At 52.2% G+C, this 16,773-nt stretch overlaps 1 protein-coding gene across 3 annotated transcripts in view; it reads left to right on the forward strand.

The window, feature by feature from the left end:
• The first annotated feature begins 1,497 nt into the window (after positions 1 to 1,497).
• The window catches only part of ITGAX (integrin subunit alpha X), a 29,514-nt gene continuing 14,238 nt past the window's right edge, over positions 1,498 to 16,773 (forward strand). For all 3 annotated transcript variants that reach the window (XM_063700166.1, XM_063700165.1, XM_063700164.1), the window contains exons 1-15: positions 1,498 to 1,635; positions 2,237 to 2,342; positions 2,969 to 3,072; positions 3,375 to 3,445; positions 3,597 to 3,708; positions 6,047 to 6,177; positions 6,267 to 6,412; positions 6,657 to 6,810; positions 7,410 to 7,560; positions 8,183 to 8,256; positions 8,422 to 8,551; positions 8,952 to 9,094; positions 9,276 to 9,416; positions 9,506 to 9,715; positions 16,636 to 16,766. In XM_063700166.1, the coding sequence (XP_063556236.1) occupies positions 1,599 to 1,635; positions 2,237 to 2,342; positions 2,969 to 3,072; positions 3,375 to 3,445; positions 3,597 to 3,708; positions 6,047 to 6,177; positions 6,267 to 6,412; positions 6,657 to 6,810; positions 7,410 to 7,560; positions 8,183 to 8,256; positions 8,422 to 8,551; positions 8,952 to 9,094; positions 9,276 to 9,416; positions 9,506 to 9,715; positions 16,636 to 16,766 (1,841 nt within the window). In that variant the 5' untranslated portion in view covers positions 1,498 to 1,598. The remainder of the gene's footprint in view (positions 1,636 to 2,236; positions 2,343 to 2,968; positions 3,073 to 3,374; positions 3,446 to 3,596; positions 3,709 to 6,046; positions 6,178 to 6,266; positions 6,413 to 6,656; positions 6,811 to 7,409; positions 7,561 to 8,182; positions 8,257 to 8,421; positions 8,552 to 8,951; positions 9,095 to 9,275; positions 9,417 to 9,505; positions 9,716 to 16,635; positions 16,767 to 16,773) is intronic.

Consider the following 16,773-nt stretch of genomic DNA (forward strand, 5'->3'; position numbering starts at 1 on the left):
TTGAAATAGTCCAAGCTCTTAAACACTGCACTCTGGTTTCCTCAAAACTGAGGTTGGCCTAACCTCCATCCTTCCTCCTCCATCACCTCCGTCCTCCCTGCAGTGACCGATCAGCCTCCAGCCCATCCCCACAGCCACCAGCCCACCCCAAAGACCCCCAACATCTCTCTCCTGACAAATCAGTCTCCAGCTGCTTCCCAAAGAAACCATGCCCCATATAACCCACTTTCTAAAATGAAAATGTGAAGATCTCAGTCCCCATGAATTCCCTTCAATGCTGTCCTCCACTCTCAGGACAAAATCAATGTGTCTTCACCAGGTGTGGTGGCTCACACCTGTGATCCCAGCAATTTAGGAGGCTGAGGCAGGAGGATTGATTGAGACCAGGAGTTTGAGACCAGCCTGGCCAACATGGGGAAACTCTGTACTAAAATTTAAAAAAAAAAAAAAAAAAAAAAAAAAAAAAAAAAAATATATATATATATATATATATATATATATATATATATATATGTTCAGGTGCAGTGGTGCAATCCTATAGTCCTGGCTACTCGGGAGGCTGAGGCAGGAGGATCCCTTGGGCCCAGGAGTTCGAAGCAGCAGTGAACTATGCACCCACTGCACTCCAGCCTGGGTGGCAGAGCAAGACCCTGTTGCTGAAATTAAAAAAAAAATTGATGTACATTAGGGGGCTTCCACGGCCTGGGGCCTGCTTCCACTTCCTTTCCTCCCAGTGGCCCTGACCTTGTCTCTTACAACTTCCCACCCTGACTGTCTGGTTCCCATTGCTGATTTCACACACAGACCCTCCTGTCCCCTGCCTCATCCATGTCTGGCTGCTCTGTCATCTCCCAACTTTGGTTGCTTTCAGCGCTCAGCTCAAGCGCCACCTCTTTCAGGAAGCCTTCTCAGAAAGCCACACCTTCACAACCCGGGTGAGGCACCCTGTGGTCTCTGTGCTTCCCCCTCACAGCAATGAACTTGCTGTTTATACATCTGCCTCTCCACTGACCCCAGGGCTGGGGCTTTGTGGTTTATGTTTTCTTCCCCACCTAGCAGAGGGCTTGCATCTCCAGGCTCAAATTAGGCTTCTTGAATAAATGATGAATAAATGAGTGAATGAATGAATGAACAAATACTCGCTCTGTGCTCCTCCTAGGGACCCGGATGCCCCACTCCTTGGCCCAGACTTTCCAGGTCAGAGTGGAGGGCTCCCACCAGGGTTTCCTTTAGGGTCCTGAGGGGTTGGCATCTGCCCAAACCCCCTCCAGTCTGGCTGAAATTTCAAGGTCAAGGGGTGCCTTCTGGCAGTCAAGGGTGAGCCTGGGAGGGGCAGGGCAGGGATTTGCATCCATCTAAGCAAAGGGCATCAAGCCAAGTCATCTGATGAGAGTGACTCCGGTCGGGGGGTGGGGGCGTGTGGGCGGCCGAGCCTGTCCTCGGATCAGTTGTGTACTCTGCCCGCCCCCTCTGACTCATGCTGACAACCTTCTTCCTTCCCCTGGCCACCTCTCTGCCCACTTGCTTCCTCAGTACCTTGGTCCAGCTCTTCCTGCAACGGCCCAGGAGCTCAGAGCTCCACGTCTTACCTTCTAGTCATGACCAGGACCAGGGCAGCACTCCTCCTGTTCACAGGTGAGCCTGGACCCCAGTGAAGTAGGGCTGGGGACTCAGGCCCAAGGGAGCCAGGGCCCTGAACTGGGGGCTCAGGCTGGGGGGTTAGGATCTGGGTAGGAAGAGAGACTCAGTCAAGCCTGAGAGGGAGGCAGGCACATAGGGTTTGAGATTTGGAGTTTGTGGAGGGAGAGGATATTGATGAACCAATTTTGGGGGAGTTCCAGAGATGCTGGAAGAGAGGCCAGTTGTCTCTGTACTGCAGAGATTTTTAAAATAGGCAGAATGCGCCAACTTGTGCTCTGTGGACAGGAAGCTTTGGTCCTCAAGTTTTCCTGGACTCACTCTCATAGCGCCCGAGGTGCACGTTGGGGAAAGATCCTTTTTAGAGCCTGGGTACTGCTCTGCAGAAACGGAGAACTGCAACTCGATAGTGGATGGTGGGCAAGGGGCCTCCCTGGACCCTGGGAAGGAGAGAAGGGGATGAGTTGGGTGTCCAGAAGACCCAGGCACCCCGGGCATCAGGCTCGGAGGGGAGATTGGGACGCTGGGGCCGGGGGTGGAGGGCAGCCAGGCAGGAGGAAGACCCTTCTCCAAAGCTCTCTTCCCACCTCTTTCCCAGCCTTAGCAACTTCTCTAGGTTTCAACTTGGACACAGAGGAGCTGACAGCCTTCCGTGTGGACAGTGCTGGGTTTGGAGACAGCGTGGTCCAGTATGCCAACTCCTGGTGAGGCCCAGGTGGTGCTGGCCTTTGGCTCCATCCATCCTCTCCCTGCTCAGGGCCCCATGCCCCCGGCCCTGCCCTGTTATTTGCAAACTCTCCTCTCTGTCTGGCGTAGCGACTGCCCTGGCTAATGAAGATTTGCCTTGAAGGCAGGCACGGTCTCACAGCTAACATTTACAGAGCAGTAAGTGCAGTGCCAGGCTCATCACAGGTGGATGCTGATTTAGTCCACACGACAGCCTGTGAGTAGGAATCAGTCGTGCAACAAACACTTATTTGTTTTTTCTTTCTTTTTTTCTATACATTTAAAAATATATAGAGACAGGGTCTCACTATGTTGCCTGGGTTGGTCTCAAACTCCTGGGCTCAAGCAATCCTCCCGCCTCAGCATCCCAACGTGCTGGGATTCCAGGTGTGAGCCACCACACCCAGACTCAACAAATATTTCTTGTCTCCATACGCCAGAGAATCCAACAGACAGAAATCCCTTCCACATGGACTTTAAATTATTAAAATCCATCTTGCAGATGAGGAAGCTGAGGCTCAGGGAGGGAACGCAAACTTGCCGGAGTGGCAGCTGTGCTGCAGCGTCCACACTCTTACCTAAAGTGTTCTTTGTCTCCTCGCAGGGTGGTGGTTGGAGCCCCCCAAAAGATAACAGCTGCCAACCAAACGGGTGGCCTCTACCAGTGCGGCTACAGCACTGGTGCCTGTGAGCCCATCAGCCTGCAGGGTGAGTCACCGCCCCTCCCGGGACCCAGGGCCGGGCTCCCAGGCTTCCCTGCTCCAGGGGCCCACGGACTCACCGGAGTGTCACTTCCAGCTTCCACTGTGTCTGAGACCCTCACCCTCAGATATGCTTCCTGGCCCCTTAAGGCCTCCCCGCCCATCGCACCCCCGCAGCTCTGTCAAAACCCGACAGCTTCCTTCACTGTCAGACCTCCTTGTCTCCCAGGTGGAGGCGACCCCTGCCCAGCTCTTCCACAGCCTTCTCTGTACCCCCGAGAGTGACCATGCACATATCTGTCCCCGCAGTGCCCCCGGAGGCCGTGAACATGTCCCTGGGCCTGTCCCTGGCGTCTACCACCAGCCCTTCCCAGCTGCTGGTGAGTGGCCCTGGGTCACAGGAGGCTTCTGAGGGAGGGAGGGAGGAGCCGGGACCGCGGGGGGCTGGGAGTCTCCTGTAGGGTGGAGGTGCCGGGATGTGAGGGTGGGAGGAAGCAGGGGCAGCCCCCCAGCAGCCCGCTGTGTCCCCAGGCCTGCGGCCCCACCGTGCACCACGCGTGCGGGAGGAACATGTACCTCACCGGACTCTGCTTCCTCCTGGGCCCCACCCAGCTCACCCAGAGGCTCCCGGTGTCCAGGCAGGGTGAGTGTCGGGACTACCAAGGCTTTGAGGAGCTCACGCACATCCAGTTGGGGGTGCGGTGGGCTAGAGACAGTCTTGCCAGAGTGGATCAGAAAGAAGGGATCTGGAAAAAGAGTTACCACGTGTTGCAGTGGTTCCTGACGCTGCTGCCCGCACATCCTGCCGGTCGCCCGCACGCTGCCGGACCTTTCCTGTGACCTTAACCTCTCCAAGCCTCAGTTTCTTCATCTGTTGGATGGGGATAATAACACACCCAGCACTGAAAGCAACACAGGATGATTCATGGCCAGGGGTTAGCACAGCAGCTAGCACCAGGCGACAGCCCCATGAAGACCAGCTGTTGTTATTTTTAGAGGAGAGGATCTATTTTCATCCAATGGGTCCTGGGATATGACCAATTGGTTTGTGCCGTAGTTTAGGAAAGGTCAGTGAAAGTGCAGTGTGAGCAACGTGTGTGTGTGTATGTGTGTATATGTATGCACGTGTATACATGTGCACATGCACACATGTCCATGCATGTGTGTGCATGTATGTGTGTGTGCGTGTGCACATGCAGGTTGAGACGCAGGGCCTGACTTCCCTGGTGCTGATGGGGAAGAAAGATAAGGAAGCAGAACAGTGGGCTTTTCAAACCTGGCAGGCTGAGGCCTCCCCCTGGTTTCACATTTGCTCTCAAGCCTTTGGTGAGACTGACATCTGGCTGCAAATAGGGTGTGCCTTCCAGCACCTCCGTGGGTCCAGACTCCATCCACAGGGGCCTGGGCACCCATCAGAATGCCCAGGACACCTGTCTCTCCGGTGGAGGCCTCTGGGGCAGAGGGGATGCTTGAGAGGTCTCACGGAAGGGGGTTTCCTCTCCAGGTGCTGGAAGAGCGTCTCTTCTCAGGACAGATGCTAACTTCACACAGGTGGGGAGTGGGGGCCTGTATTTAAGCTGAGAACAGAACAGGCCCAGTGCGTGGCTGTTGCCTGTTTAAAATTTGTTTAAAATATTAACAATCAAGGCAAGAGGGTTGTTTGAGGCCTGGAGTTTGAGACCAGCCTGGGCAACATAGTGAGACCTCATCTCTACAAAAAATAAATATAAAATACAAAGTAGCTTGGCATGGTGTTACATACCTCTAGTCCTAACTACTGGGGAGGCTGAGGCAGGAGAATCGCTTGAGCCCAGGAGTTGGAGGCTGTAGGGAGCTTTGATCACACCACTGCACTCCAGCCTGGGTGACAGAGTGAGACTCCATCTCAATTAAAAAAAGAAATTTAACAAAACTACCATTCAGCACTGAGCAGTGAGGACAAACACTGGCTAGGGACTGGTGCCAGTTTGTGTCATTGCTGGTTGGGGTGACATTGAGGGAGGAAGGAGGGGTGTGTCCAGGGAGGGGCACAGATATCCAGGGTGGTGGAGGGGGAGGCCCTCTGCTTCCTACCGTCTGAATTGGAGAAATCTTCCTGTTTTTTTTTTCTTTTTTTTTAGAGACAGTCTTACTCTGTCACTGAGGCTGGAGTGCAGTGGTACAATCACAGCTCACTGCAGCCTCCAACTCCTGGGCTCAAGTGATCCTCCCACCTCAGCCTCCAGAGTAGCTGGGACTACAGAGAAGAGCTACCATGCCCAGCTGATTTTTAACAATTTTTAGTAGATGTGAGGTCTAACTATGTTGTCCAGGCTGATCTTGAAATCCTGGGCTCAAGCAATTCTCCTGCCTAGGCCTCCCAAAGTGCTTGGATTATAGGAGTAAGTCACTGCACCCAGTCTGACCTTCACTTTTTTGTTGATGGGGCTGAGCAGCTTCATCACAGCCTTTTTCATTTTTTATTTTTTTGAGATGGAGCCTCACTCTGTTGCCAGGTTGGAGTGCTGTGGTGTGATCTCAGCTCACTGCAACCTCCACCTCCCAGGTTCAAGCAATTCTGCCTCTGCCTCCCGAGTAGCTGGGACCACAGGCGCGTGCCACCACACCCACCTAATTTTTGTATTTTTAGTAGAGACGGGGTTTCACCATGTGGGCCAGGATGGTCTCGATCTCCTGACCTCGTGATCCGCCCGCCTCGGCCTCCCGAAGTACTGGGATTACAGGCGTGAGCCACCATGCCTGGCTTATCACAGCCTCTTTAGGCAACTTTAAGAGAATGAAGGGACTTGTTCCAGGCAAGGGGTTAGGGAAGCCCTGCCCCTGATGAGGAGAGGACCCAGGGTGTGAAGCCTGACTCCCATCGCCAGACTAGGGGCTTAGGGGAGGAAGGGTTTTGGGAGAGTGAGCTCTTGTGGCCAGGAGGCCACGGTCCTGGACTCCAGGAGTGTCACTTGGAGGACCGGTGCCACTTCCTTCCCCAGAGTGCCCAAGACAGGAGCAGGACATTGTGTTCCTGATCGATGGCTCAGGCAGCATCTCCTCCCGCAACTTTGCCACGATGATGAACTTCGTGAGAGCTGTGATAAGCCAGTTCCAGAGACCCAGCACCCAGGTGTGCCTTTGGGGGAGGGAGGCTGCTGGGGGTGGGTGCTTGGATCCTGGTGAAATGGCCTCAGCCCCAGCCCTGTGTGCTTCTCTCAGTTTTCCCTGATGCAGTTCTCCGACAAATTCCAAACACACTTCACTTTCGAGGAATTCAGGCGCAGCTCAAACCCCCTCAGCCTGTTGGCTTCTGTTCACCAGCTGCAAGGGTTTACATACACGGCCACCGCCATCCAAAATGTCGTGTGAGTCCTGATTTCTTCCAGGCACAGTCCCAAAGCACCCAGGTCTTTCCTTGGGCCTCATCTGTCTCCATGAGAAGGGGACAGGCAGGGACCAAAATCCAGCCCGTGATACCCTTGCCAAGCTGGGGCCTCTGGGTGGGACTGGGGCCTCCCAAAGGAAAAGGCATCTTCTAATTTTCACAAGGGCACCAGGGGCTAGTGTGATTTGGTTCACAGGCCTCTAAGACCTCTCCTTTCCTGATAGGCACCAATTGTTCCATGCCTCATATGGGGCCCGTAGGGATGCCGCCAAAATTCTCATTGTCATCACTGATGGGAAGAAAGAAGGCGACAGCCTGGATTATAAGGATGTCATCCCCATGGCTGATGCAGCAGGCATCATTCGCTATGCAATTGGGGTAGGGCGTGGGTTGGCTTCCCACTTCTCCCACGGCTTCCTCTCAGGGCAACTTCCCTTTCTGTGTATGTTCTTTTCTCTTTGAGACAGGGTCTTGCTCTATCACCCAGGAAGTGGTGCAATCCTAGCTCACTGCAGCCTTGAACTCCTGGGCTCCAGTGATCCTCCCACCCCAGCCTCCCCAGTAGCGGGGACCACAGGCGTGTGCCATCTAGCCTGGCTATTTTCTTTTTGGTTGAGATGGGGTCTTGCTATGTTGCCCAGGCTGGTCTCAAATTCCTGGCCTCAAGCAATTCTACCACCTTGGTCTCCCAAAGCACAGGGATTACAGGCGTGAACCACCGCCAACAACATCCCTTTCAAGGATAGAAACACCAGCTCTCTCGGCTCTTACTGCCTTAAGGATGAAAACTCTGCCCCAGACTGGAGACCATGATCCTTTCTCCTAAACTCCCTGATGCTGTCCGGGCTTCGTGTTTCTCCTGTGTCCACCGGGTGTGATCATGTTGATCTTGTGGGGTTATTGGAAGATGTTGCACCCAGTGCACACAGGCACATTTGATTTATTATTTTTACTGAGTTGATCTTTTCTGGGGACAGGTTGGATTAGCTTTTCAAAACAGAAATTCTTGGAAAGAATTAAATGACATTGCATCGAAGCCCTCCCAGGAACACATATTTAAAGTGGAGGACTTTGATGCTCTGAAAGATATTCAAAACCAACTGAAGGAGAAGATCTTTGCCATTGAGGGTGAGTCTGAAGGGAGCTCTTCGCTTGGGGAATCCTCAGCTGTTAACACCTTTCCACTTAGAACCCGAGGCTCCGTGAAACAGGTAGACAGCGTCTCGGTTCTCCTGCTTTCCCGGGACCCCGATAGCCACGTCTGTCAGCTTGTCCCCATTGACGTCCCCCAGCACTGTCAGAGCTGCCCCAAAGTGGCCCCAGGGATGGCCCTGCTCCCCACAGAGAATGATCTCACACCACCACCGGCTCCACTGCAGAACAAAAAGCAGTGCCAGGCCCAACCCAGGAGACCCTTCCACCCACGTCGGGCCCTACCCAGCCCACGTCCCACCAGCCACTCACTCCCCTGGGCAAGGGGCACACGGACACCTGGCCCCCTCGGGTCTGCTTGTAGACCTGTGGGGGGCCCTGATGAGGACCAGATCAGTGCTGCCATCGCTGTCCACATCCATGGAGCAGAGGGGGGCCCCGAAGTTGGAGCTGATCTGGAGGGCAGAGCCTGGTCCCTGTCACAGGCACCAGCTTTCCCTGTAGCCTCCAGTCTTAGCTTCTCCTAAAGCTGAAGTGTTCTTGGACCTGGCAAAGCCCGTCTCCCTCCCTGGCACTCAAGCGTCATGCCTTCCCCCAGGTACGGAGACCACAAGCAGTAGCTCCTTCGAATTGGAGATGGCACAGGAGGGCTTCAGCGCTGTGTTCACACCTGTGAGTGAGGCCCCTTAGGCCGATGATGTGCCGTGAGGGGAGGGGGAGCAGGGAAGGCCAGGGTGGGTGTCAGGTGGGTAAGGGGCGCAGGCGGAAGGCATATCTCTGGTACATGCTGTCTTCCTGCTCCGGCCTCTGCTCAGCCCTGGAATCCTTTTCTCCCAGGGTGGCCCCGTTCTGGGGGCTGTGGGGAGCTTCACCTGGTCTGGAGGTGCCTTCCTGTACCCCCCAAATATGAGCCCTACCTTCATCAACACGTCTCAGGAGAATGTGGACATGAGGGACTCTTACCTGGGTGAGAAACAGCCAGGGGTTGGGGACAGGTGGGAGATGCACTGCCCAGGGTGGGGTCCAGGGTTCTGGGGAAGTGGTATGGGGGCTGTGCTGCCCAGGGTGGGGTCCAGGCTTCTGGGGAGGGAGGATGGGCACTGTGCTGCCTGGGGTGGGTTCCAGGGTTCTGGGGAAGAGGGATGGGGGCAGTGCTGCCTGGGGTGGGGGGCCTGGGGAGGGGAGAAGGGGGCTGCGCTGCCTGGGGTGGGTTCCAGGGTTCTGGGGAGAGAGGATGGGGGCTGCACTGCCCAGGGTGGGGTCCAGGGCTCTGGGGAGGGGAGATGGTGCTGTGCTGCCCGGGGTGGGGGTCCAGGGTTCTGGGGAGGGGGAATGGGGGCCTTTGTGCTGAGGCCTGGGCCCCTCAGGTTACTCCACCGAGCTGGCCCTCTGGAAAGGGGTGCAGAGCCTGGTCCTGGGGGCCCCCCGCTACCAGCACACCGGGAAGGCTGTCATCTTCACCCAGGTGTCCAGGCAATGGAGGATGAAGGCCGAAGTCACGGGGACTCAGGTTGGGCATGACAGGAGCCAGAGGGGAGGATGAGGGTAGGGGAGGTGGCTGGGGCAGAGGAGAGGATGGAGGGGCTTTGAGGGCCTTGGGGGAGGTCCTGGTACCTGGGGAGAGGTGGGACCTGGCCCACAGGGCTGCCTCTGGCACGGACAGGCAGCATGACCCAGGCTCTGCCCTTCAGATCGGCTCCTACTTCGGGGCCTCCCTCTGCTCCGTGGACGTGGACAGCGACGGCAGCACCGACCTGGTCCTCATCGGGGCCCCCCATTACTACGAGCAGACCCGAGGGGGCCAGGTGTCTGTGTGTCCCTTGCCTAGGGGGGTGAGTGGCTGATGGGCCTGGGGTGGGTGGGGTCTGGTGTGGGGGGAGGGGTTGCCCGGGTTGGGCCTGGCACTACTTTTTTTGTGCAGTGGAGAAGGTGGTGGTGTGATGCTGTTCTCTACGGGGAGCAGGGCCACCCCTGGGGTCGCTTTGGGGCAGCTCTGACAGTGCTGGGGGATGTGAATGGGGACAAGCTGATGGACGTGGTCATCGGGGCCCCAGGAGAGGAGGAGAACCGGGGTGCTGTCTACCTGTTTCACGGAGTCTTGGGACCCAGCATCAGCCCCTCCCACAGCCAGGTGAGGCCGTGTCCCGTTTCTGTCACTAGAGCAGCCTGCTTCTTGCCTCTCCCACTCTGTCATACTGGAAAACTGTCCCTTTTTACCTTTTCCTACCTCCCTTGCCCAGCTCTGAGCACCTTGTAGCAGTGGCGTGGTCTCAGCTCACTGCAACCTCCGCCTCCCAGGTTGAAGCGATTCTCTGCCTCAGCCTCCAGAGTAGCTGGGATTACGGGCATGCACCACCATGTCCGGTTAATTTTTGTATTTTAGTAGAGACAGGCTTTCGCCATGTTGGCTAGGCTGGTCTTGAACTCCTGACCTCAGGTGATCTGCCTGTCTCGGCCTCCCAAAGTGCTGGGATTATAGGCGTGAGCCACCATGCCCAGGCCCCTGCCAGTTTTACAAGGTACACAGGTCAGGCGCAGAAAACCCATTTTACAGATGGAATCTGGGACACTAGGAAGACAAGGGCCTTGGTTTGTTGGAGGTTCAGAGTGGGTCCGAGATGGTGAAGGGCGCTCCGGCCTCCTGACCTCTAACCCGGTGTGCAGTCTCCCGGCTCCCTGCTGCTCACCACTTAGGTCCAGTCATTTCAACCTTCCCTTCCACTCGCCCCTCTCCTCCCTGGATGCTACATGATTTTATTCCCTTCCTGCCATCAAGGTCCCACCAAATGCCCATCCCTGCAGCCGCCCTCCACCCAAGGGAGCAGGGTTCCCTGAGAACGAAGGGCTGCTTTTCTTGGCAAAAGTCAAGAAATCTCTGTTAAAAAATAGGCAAAGGGGCTGCTCCAGGTGGCTCACATCTGTAATTCCAACACTTTGGGAGGCTGAGGCAGGAGGATCACTTGAGGCCAGGAGTTTCAGGCCAGTCTGGGCAACATAGGGAGACCCCATCTCTAGAAAAAATTTTGAAAATTAAGCAGGCATTGTGGTGCTGTAGTAACTGTAGTCCAAATTACTCGGGAGGCTGAGGTGGGAGGTCACCTGAGCCCAGGAGGTTGAGGCTGCAGTGAGCTATGATTGCGTCACTTCACTTCAGCCCAGGTGAAAGAGCACAATCCTGTGTCCAAAAAAGAAAAAAAAAAAAAAAAAAAAAAGGGCAAAGGATTTGGATAGGGTAGACGTTTCTCCAAAGAAGATGTACAAAGGGCCAATGAGTGCATAAAATGATTCTCAATGTCATTAGTCATCAGCAAATCAAAACCATAATGAGATGCCACTTCTCACCTACTAGAATGGCTAGAAACAAAGGCGGATAATGACAGGTGTTGGTGAGGATGTGGAGAACCGGGCATCCTCCCGCATGCTGGGGATGATGTAAATCCATGCAGCTGCTTTGGAAATCAGCATGGCAGGTCCTCAAAACATTAAACGTAGGCTGGGCACAGTGGCTCATGCCTGTAACCCCAGCACTTTGGGAGGCCGAGGCAGGTGGATAACCTGAGGAGTTTGAGACTAGCCTGGCCAACACAGTGAAACCCCATCTCTACTAAAAATACAAAAAAAAAAAAAAATTAGCTGGGCATGGTGGTGGGTGCCTGTAATCCCAGCTACTTGGGAGGCTGAGGCAGGAGAATCTATTGAACCTGGGAGGTGGCGGTTGTGGTGAGCTGAGATCGTGGCACTGCACTCCAGCCTAGGCAACAAGAGCAAAACTCCATCTCAAACAAACAAACAAACAAACAAACAAAAAGTTAAACATAGAGTTGCCGTGTGATCTGGCAATTCCACCTATAAAACATGCTAAGTGAGGGAAGCCAGACACAGAAGGCCACATGTATTCAGGCCAAATGTCCAGAACAGGCAGATCTGTAGAGACAGAAAGTAGATGAGCAGTTTCGCAGGGCTGGGTGTGGGGGAAAGTCAGGGGCATGAGGGTGACTGCTAATGGGTGTGGAGTCTCTTTTTGGGGTAGTGGAAATGTTCTAAAATTGATTGTGGTAGTGGTTTCACAACTCTCTAAACCTACCAAAAGCCACTAAGTCATATACTTTAAAGGGGTGAGTTGTGTGCTATGTGGTCTATAGCTCAAAAAAGCTGTTACCGAAAAGAAAAAAGTGCCAAGGAAGGTCCCTGCAGTTCTGTCACACACCAGCTGTGTGATCTTTGACAGGTAACTCACCCTCTCTGTGCTCAGTTTTCTCACTGGTAAAATGGTGATACTAATAGAACCAACCTTATTGAGCTGCTGCTGTGAGGATTAAATGAGTTAGTATGCATGAAGTGCCTGGCACACAATAGGTGTCATGTTGTTATAATCTGTTTTAATTATCATTAAGATAGTTTAACAACTGGCCAGGTGCGGTGGCTCCCGCCTGTAATCCCAGCACTTTGGGAGGCTGAGGCAGGCAGATCACTTGAGGTCAGGAGTTCCAGACTAGGCTGGCCAACATGGGGAAACCCCGTCTCTACCCAAAATACAAAAATTAGCTGTGCGTGGTGGCGCATGCCTGTAATCCCAGCTACTCGGGAGGCTGAGGCAGGAAAATGGCTTGAACCCAGGAATCGGAGGTTGCAGTGAGCTGAGATTGCGCCACTGCACTCCAGCCTGGGTGATAGAGTGAGACTCCATCTCTAAACAAACAAACAAACAAACAAACAAAAAACACATAGTTTAACACCTGAAGGGGAATCTAAAGAAGAGGGTGAAAGACTGTTGAGAATAACAAGGGCCCACGTGTTGTCATGAAACTGCAAACAGTTCGTACCAATTCCCACAACCCATCACATGCAGGCATACCTTGTTTTATGCGCTTTGCAGATACTGCATTTTTTACACGCTGAAGGTATGCAGCGACCCTGCACTGAGCAAGTCTGTCAGTGCTGTTTTCCCAGCTGCATGCACTCATTTTGTGTCTCTGTGTTACTTTGGTAATTCTCACAATGTTTCAAACTTTTTTGTAATTATCATGTCTGTGATGGTGATCTGTGATCAGTGATCTTCGATGCTACTATTGTCCTCTTTTTGGGGCACCATGAAGCACGTCCGTATATGAAGGCGAACTTCATAAATGTGTGTGTTCTGACTGCTCCACCACTGATAGCTCCCCTGGCTCTCTCTCCTTCTCCTGTGGCCTCCCTATTCCCTGCAATGCAATGATATTGAAATTAAGCCAAATAATAACTCTACAATGGTCTTTAAGTGTTCAAGTGAAAGGAAGAGTCACATGTCTCTCACTATTTATTTATTTATTGAGGCAGGGTCTCACTCTGTCACCCAGCCTGGAGTACACTGGTGTGATCTTGGCTCACTGAAACTTCCCCCTCTGGGGTTCAAGTGATTCTCCTGCCTCAGCCTCCTGAGTAGCTGGCATTACAGGTGGGTGCCACCATGCCTGGCTAATTTTTGTGTTTTTAGTAGAGATGGGGTTTCGCCATGTTGGCCAGGCTAGTCTGGAATTCCTGACTCTAAGTGATCTGCCTGCCTTGGCCTCCCAAAGCACTGGAATTATAGATGTGAGCCACCACGTCTGGCCACATATCTCTTACTTTAGATCAAAACCTAGAAATGATTAAGCTTGGTGAAGAAGCCATGCCAAAAGCCAAGACGGGCTGAAGGCCTTTTGCACCAAACAGCCAAATTCTGAATGCAAAGAAAAAGTTATTGAAGGAAATTAAGAGTGTTACTCCAGTGAACATATGAATGATAAGAAAGTGAAACAGCCTAATTGCTGATATGGAGGAAGTCTGAGTGATCTGAATAGAAGATCAAACCAGCCACAATATCCCCTTAAGCCAAAGCCAAATCCAGAGCAAGGTCCGAATGCTCTTCAGTTCTATGAAGGGTGAAAGAGGTGAGGAAGCTGCAGAAGAAAAATTGGAAGTCAGCAGAGGTGGAAGTCAGCAGGGTTCATGAGGTTTAAGGAAAGAAGCAATCTCCACAACATAAAAGTACAAGGTGAAGCAGCAAGTACAGATGGAGAAGGCGCAGCAAGTTCTCCAGAAGATCTCTGATGAAGGTGGCTACACTCAACAACAGGTTTTCAATGTAGACGAGATGGCCTTCGATGGAAGAAGATGCCATCTAGGACTTTCAGAGAAGTCAATGCCTGGCTTCAAAGCTTCAAAGGACAGGTTGACTCTCTTGTTAGAGGCTAAAGCAGCTGGTAGGACTTCAAGTTGTAGCGAGTGGTCATTTACCATTCGGAAAATCCCAGGGCCCTGAAGAATGATGCTAAATCCACCCTTCTTGTGCTCTAGAAATGGAACAAAGCTGGGGTGACAGCACATCTGTTTACAGCATGCTTGACTGAGTGTTTTAAGCCCATTCTGGAGACCTGCTGCTCAGAAAAATAGATTTCTTTCCAAAGTTTGCTGCTTATTGACAGTGCACCTGGTCACCCAAGAGCTCTGATGGAGATGTTCAAGGAGATTAGTGTTGTTTCCATGCCTGCAAACACAACACCCATTCTGCAGTCCACGGACCAAGGAGTAATTTCGACTTTCAAGTCTCATTGTTTCAGAAATACATTTCATAAGGCTATAGCTGCTATAGATAGTGATTCTTCTGATGGATCTGCGCAAAGTCAATTGAAAACCTTCTGGAAAAAAATTCACCATTTTAGATGCCATTAAGAACATTCATGATTCATCAGAGGGGGTCAAAATATCAACATTAACAAGAGTTCGGGAGAAGCTGATTCCAATTCTCATGGATGACTTTGAGTGGCTCAAGGCTTCAGGGGAGGAAGTGACTGCGGATGTGTGGAAATAGAGAACCAGAATTAGAAGTGGAGCCTGAATTGCTGCAGTCTCATGATGAAACTTGCACAGATGAGGACCTGCTTCTTACGGATGAGGAAAGAAAGTGTTTTTTTTTTTTTTTTTCAGATGGAATCTATTCCTGGTGAAGATGATATAAATATTGTTGAAATGACAACACAAGATTAAGAATATTACATAATCCCAGCACTTAGGGAGGCTGAGGTGGGCAGACCACCTGAGGTCAGGAGTTCAAGACCAGCCTGGCCTACATAGGGAAACCTCATCTCTACTAAAAAATTAGCTGGGTGTGGTGGCAGATGCCTGTAATCCCAGCTACTCAGGAGGCTAAGGCAGGAGAATCGCTTGAACCTGGGAGGCAAAAGTTGCAGTGAGCCGAGATCACACCACTGCACTCTAGCCTGGGCGACAGAGTGAAAGTGTGTCTCGAAAAAAAAAAAAAAAAAGAATATTATATAAACGTAGTTGACAAATCAGCATAGAATTTGAGAGGATTGACTCCAACTTTCAAAGAAGCTCTACTGTGGCCAAATGTTATCAACCAGCATCGCATGCTCCAGAGAAATTTCATGAAAGGAAGAGTCCATCCAGGCAGCAAACTTCCTCACTGTCTTATTTTAGGAAATTGCCATAGCCACTCCAACCTCCAGCAGTTGCCACTGTGATCAGTCAGCCGTGTCACCATCAGGCAAGACCCTCCACCAGCAAAAAGATTATGCCTTGCTAAAGGCTTAAACGATTGTTAGCATTTTTTACCAATCAAATATTTTATTTTTATTTTTGAACTTTTATTTTAGATTTAGAGGGGGTACACCTAGCCTTTCTAGACTCCCTCAGTAATTGGTAAATTTCTCTTTTTATTTTGTTATTATTCCTTTTTTTCTTTTCTTTTTCTTTTTTTAATTTTTATTTTTTAGAGACAGAATCTCATCATGTCACTCAGGCTGGAGTTCAGTGGCACAATCATAGCTGACTGCAGCCTCGAACTCCTGGACTCAAGAGATCCTCCTGCCAAAGCTTCCTGAGTAGCTGGGACCACAGGCACAAAGCCAGTGTGCCCTGCCCATTATTATTACTTTTTTTTTTTTTTTTTTTTTTTTTTTTGAGACAGGGTCTTGCTCTGTCACCCAGACTGGAGCGCAGTGGTGCAATCTCCGCTCACTGCAACCTCCGCCTCCCGGGTTCAAGCGATTCTCCTGCCTCAGCCTCCTGAGCAGCTTGGATTGCAGGTATGTGCCATCATGCCCAGCTAATCTTTGTATATTTAGTAGAAACGGGGTTTCACCATGTTGGCCAGGCTGGTCTGGAACTCCTGACCTCAGATGACCCACCCGCCTCGGCGTCCCAAAGTGTTGGGATTACAGGTGTGAGCCACCGCGTCCAGCCATTGTTATCACTTTTAATGGCTGCTAGTTCCAGGGTGCACAGAGATTTAAAGGGCACATTCTTCCAGGGATTGGGCATAACATGAGCACTGGGAATGAAGGTGATAGGTTCTACAGGGGAGGCAGTGCCTGGGAGGGTGGATCTGGGTGTGGGTGCGACCACTCCCTACCCCACCCCGGCTTTTTCTTGTCCTTTGAAGAGACAGAGTGACAGGAAGAAACAAAAAGGGGACTTGGGCCTGGGGTTGGACGGTCTGGTGTGAGGTCTGCAGTCGGCCTCTTAAAGGCTACATGGGGTTGACACTGTCCCCAACCTCTCTCCTGCATCTTTGCAATGAGGGAGGTGAGGTTGGACGAACTCTGAGGTCCCTTTCAGCCTTAATACTCATTGTGATATATTATTGACTGCTGACTGTATCCTGGGTGCTGTTCGAAGAACCGTTGGAATTCCTCTCCTGAGCATGGCTAAACTCTGAGCTAATAGTATCATTATGTGAAAGATGAGGAAACGGAGGCACAGACAGATTGAGTCCTTGCCCACGGCCTCGTGGCTCATACGTGGAGGAGTCAGAATTGGAACTAGAGACTGATCGAATGAATGACACTCAGGTCACCAGGACACCCTTCCTATCTCCACTCTTACATCTGTTTCTTAGCAATCATCTCCCAACTCCTACCTCCTCTTTTCAGGTTCTTCTTGGTGACATCTGTTCACAACTCACCCCTTCTCTCCCTTTCCGATGGTCCTACCTCCATATTCCCCTTGTTACTTATTTCCAACTTCTTCCCCTACTTTCCATCTTGATTCACCCTTCTCTCCTCTGGCCAGCGGATCGCGGGCTCCCAGCTCTCCTCCAGGCTGCAGTATTTTGGGCAGGCGCTGAGCGGGGGTCAAGACCTCACCCAGGATGGACTGGTGGACCTGGCTGTGGGGGCCCGAGGCCAGGTGCTCCTGCTCAGGTGAGAG

Source organism: Gorilla gorilla, chromosome 18 (assembly GCF_029281585.2).
Source record: "Gorilla gorilla gorilla isolate KB3781 chromosome 18, NHGRI_mGorGor1-v2.1_pri, whole genome shotgun sequence".
Classification (NCBI taxonomy): Eukaryota; Metazoa; Chordata; class Mammalia; order Primates; family Hominidae; genus Gorilla; species Gorilla gorilla.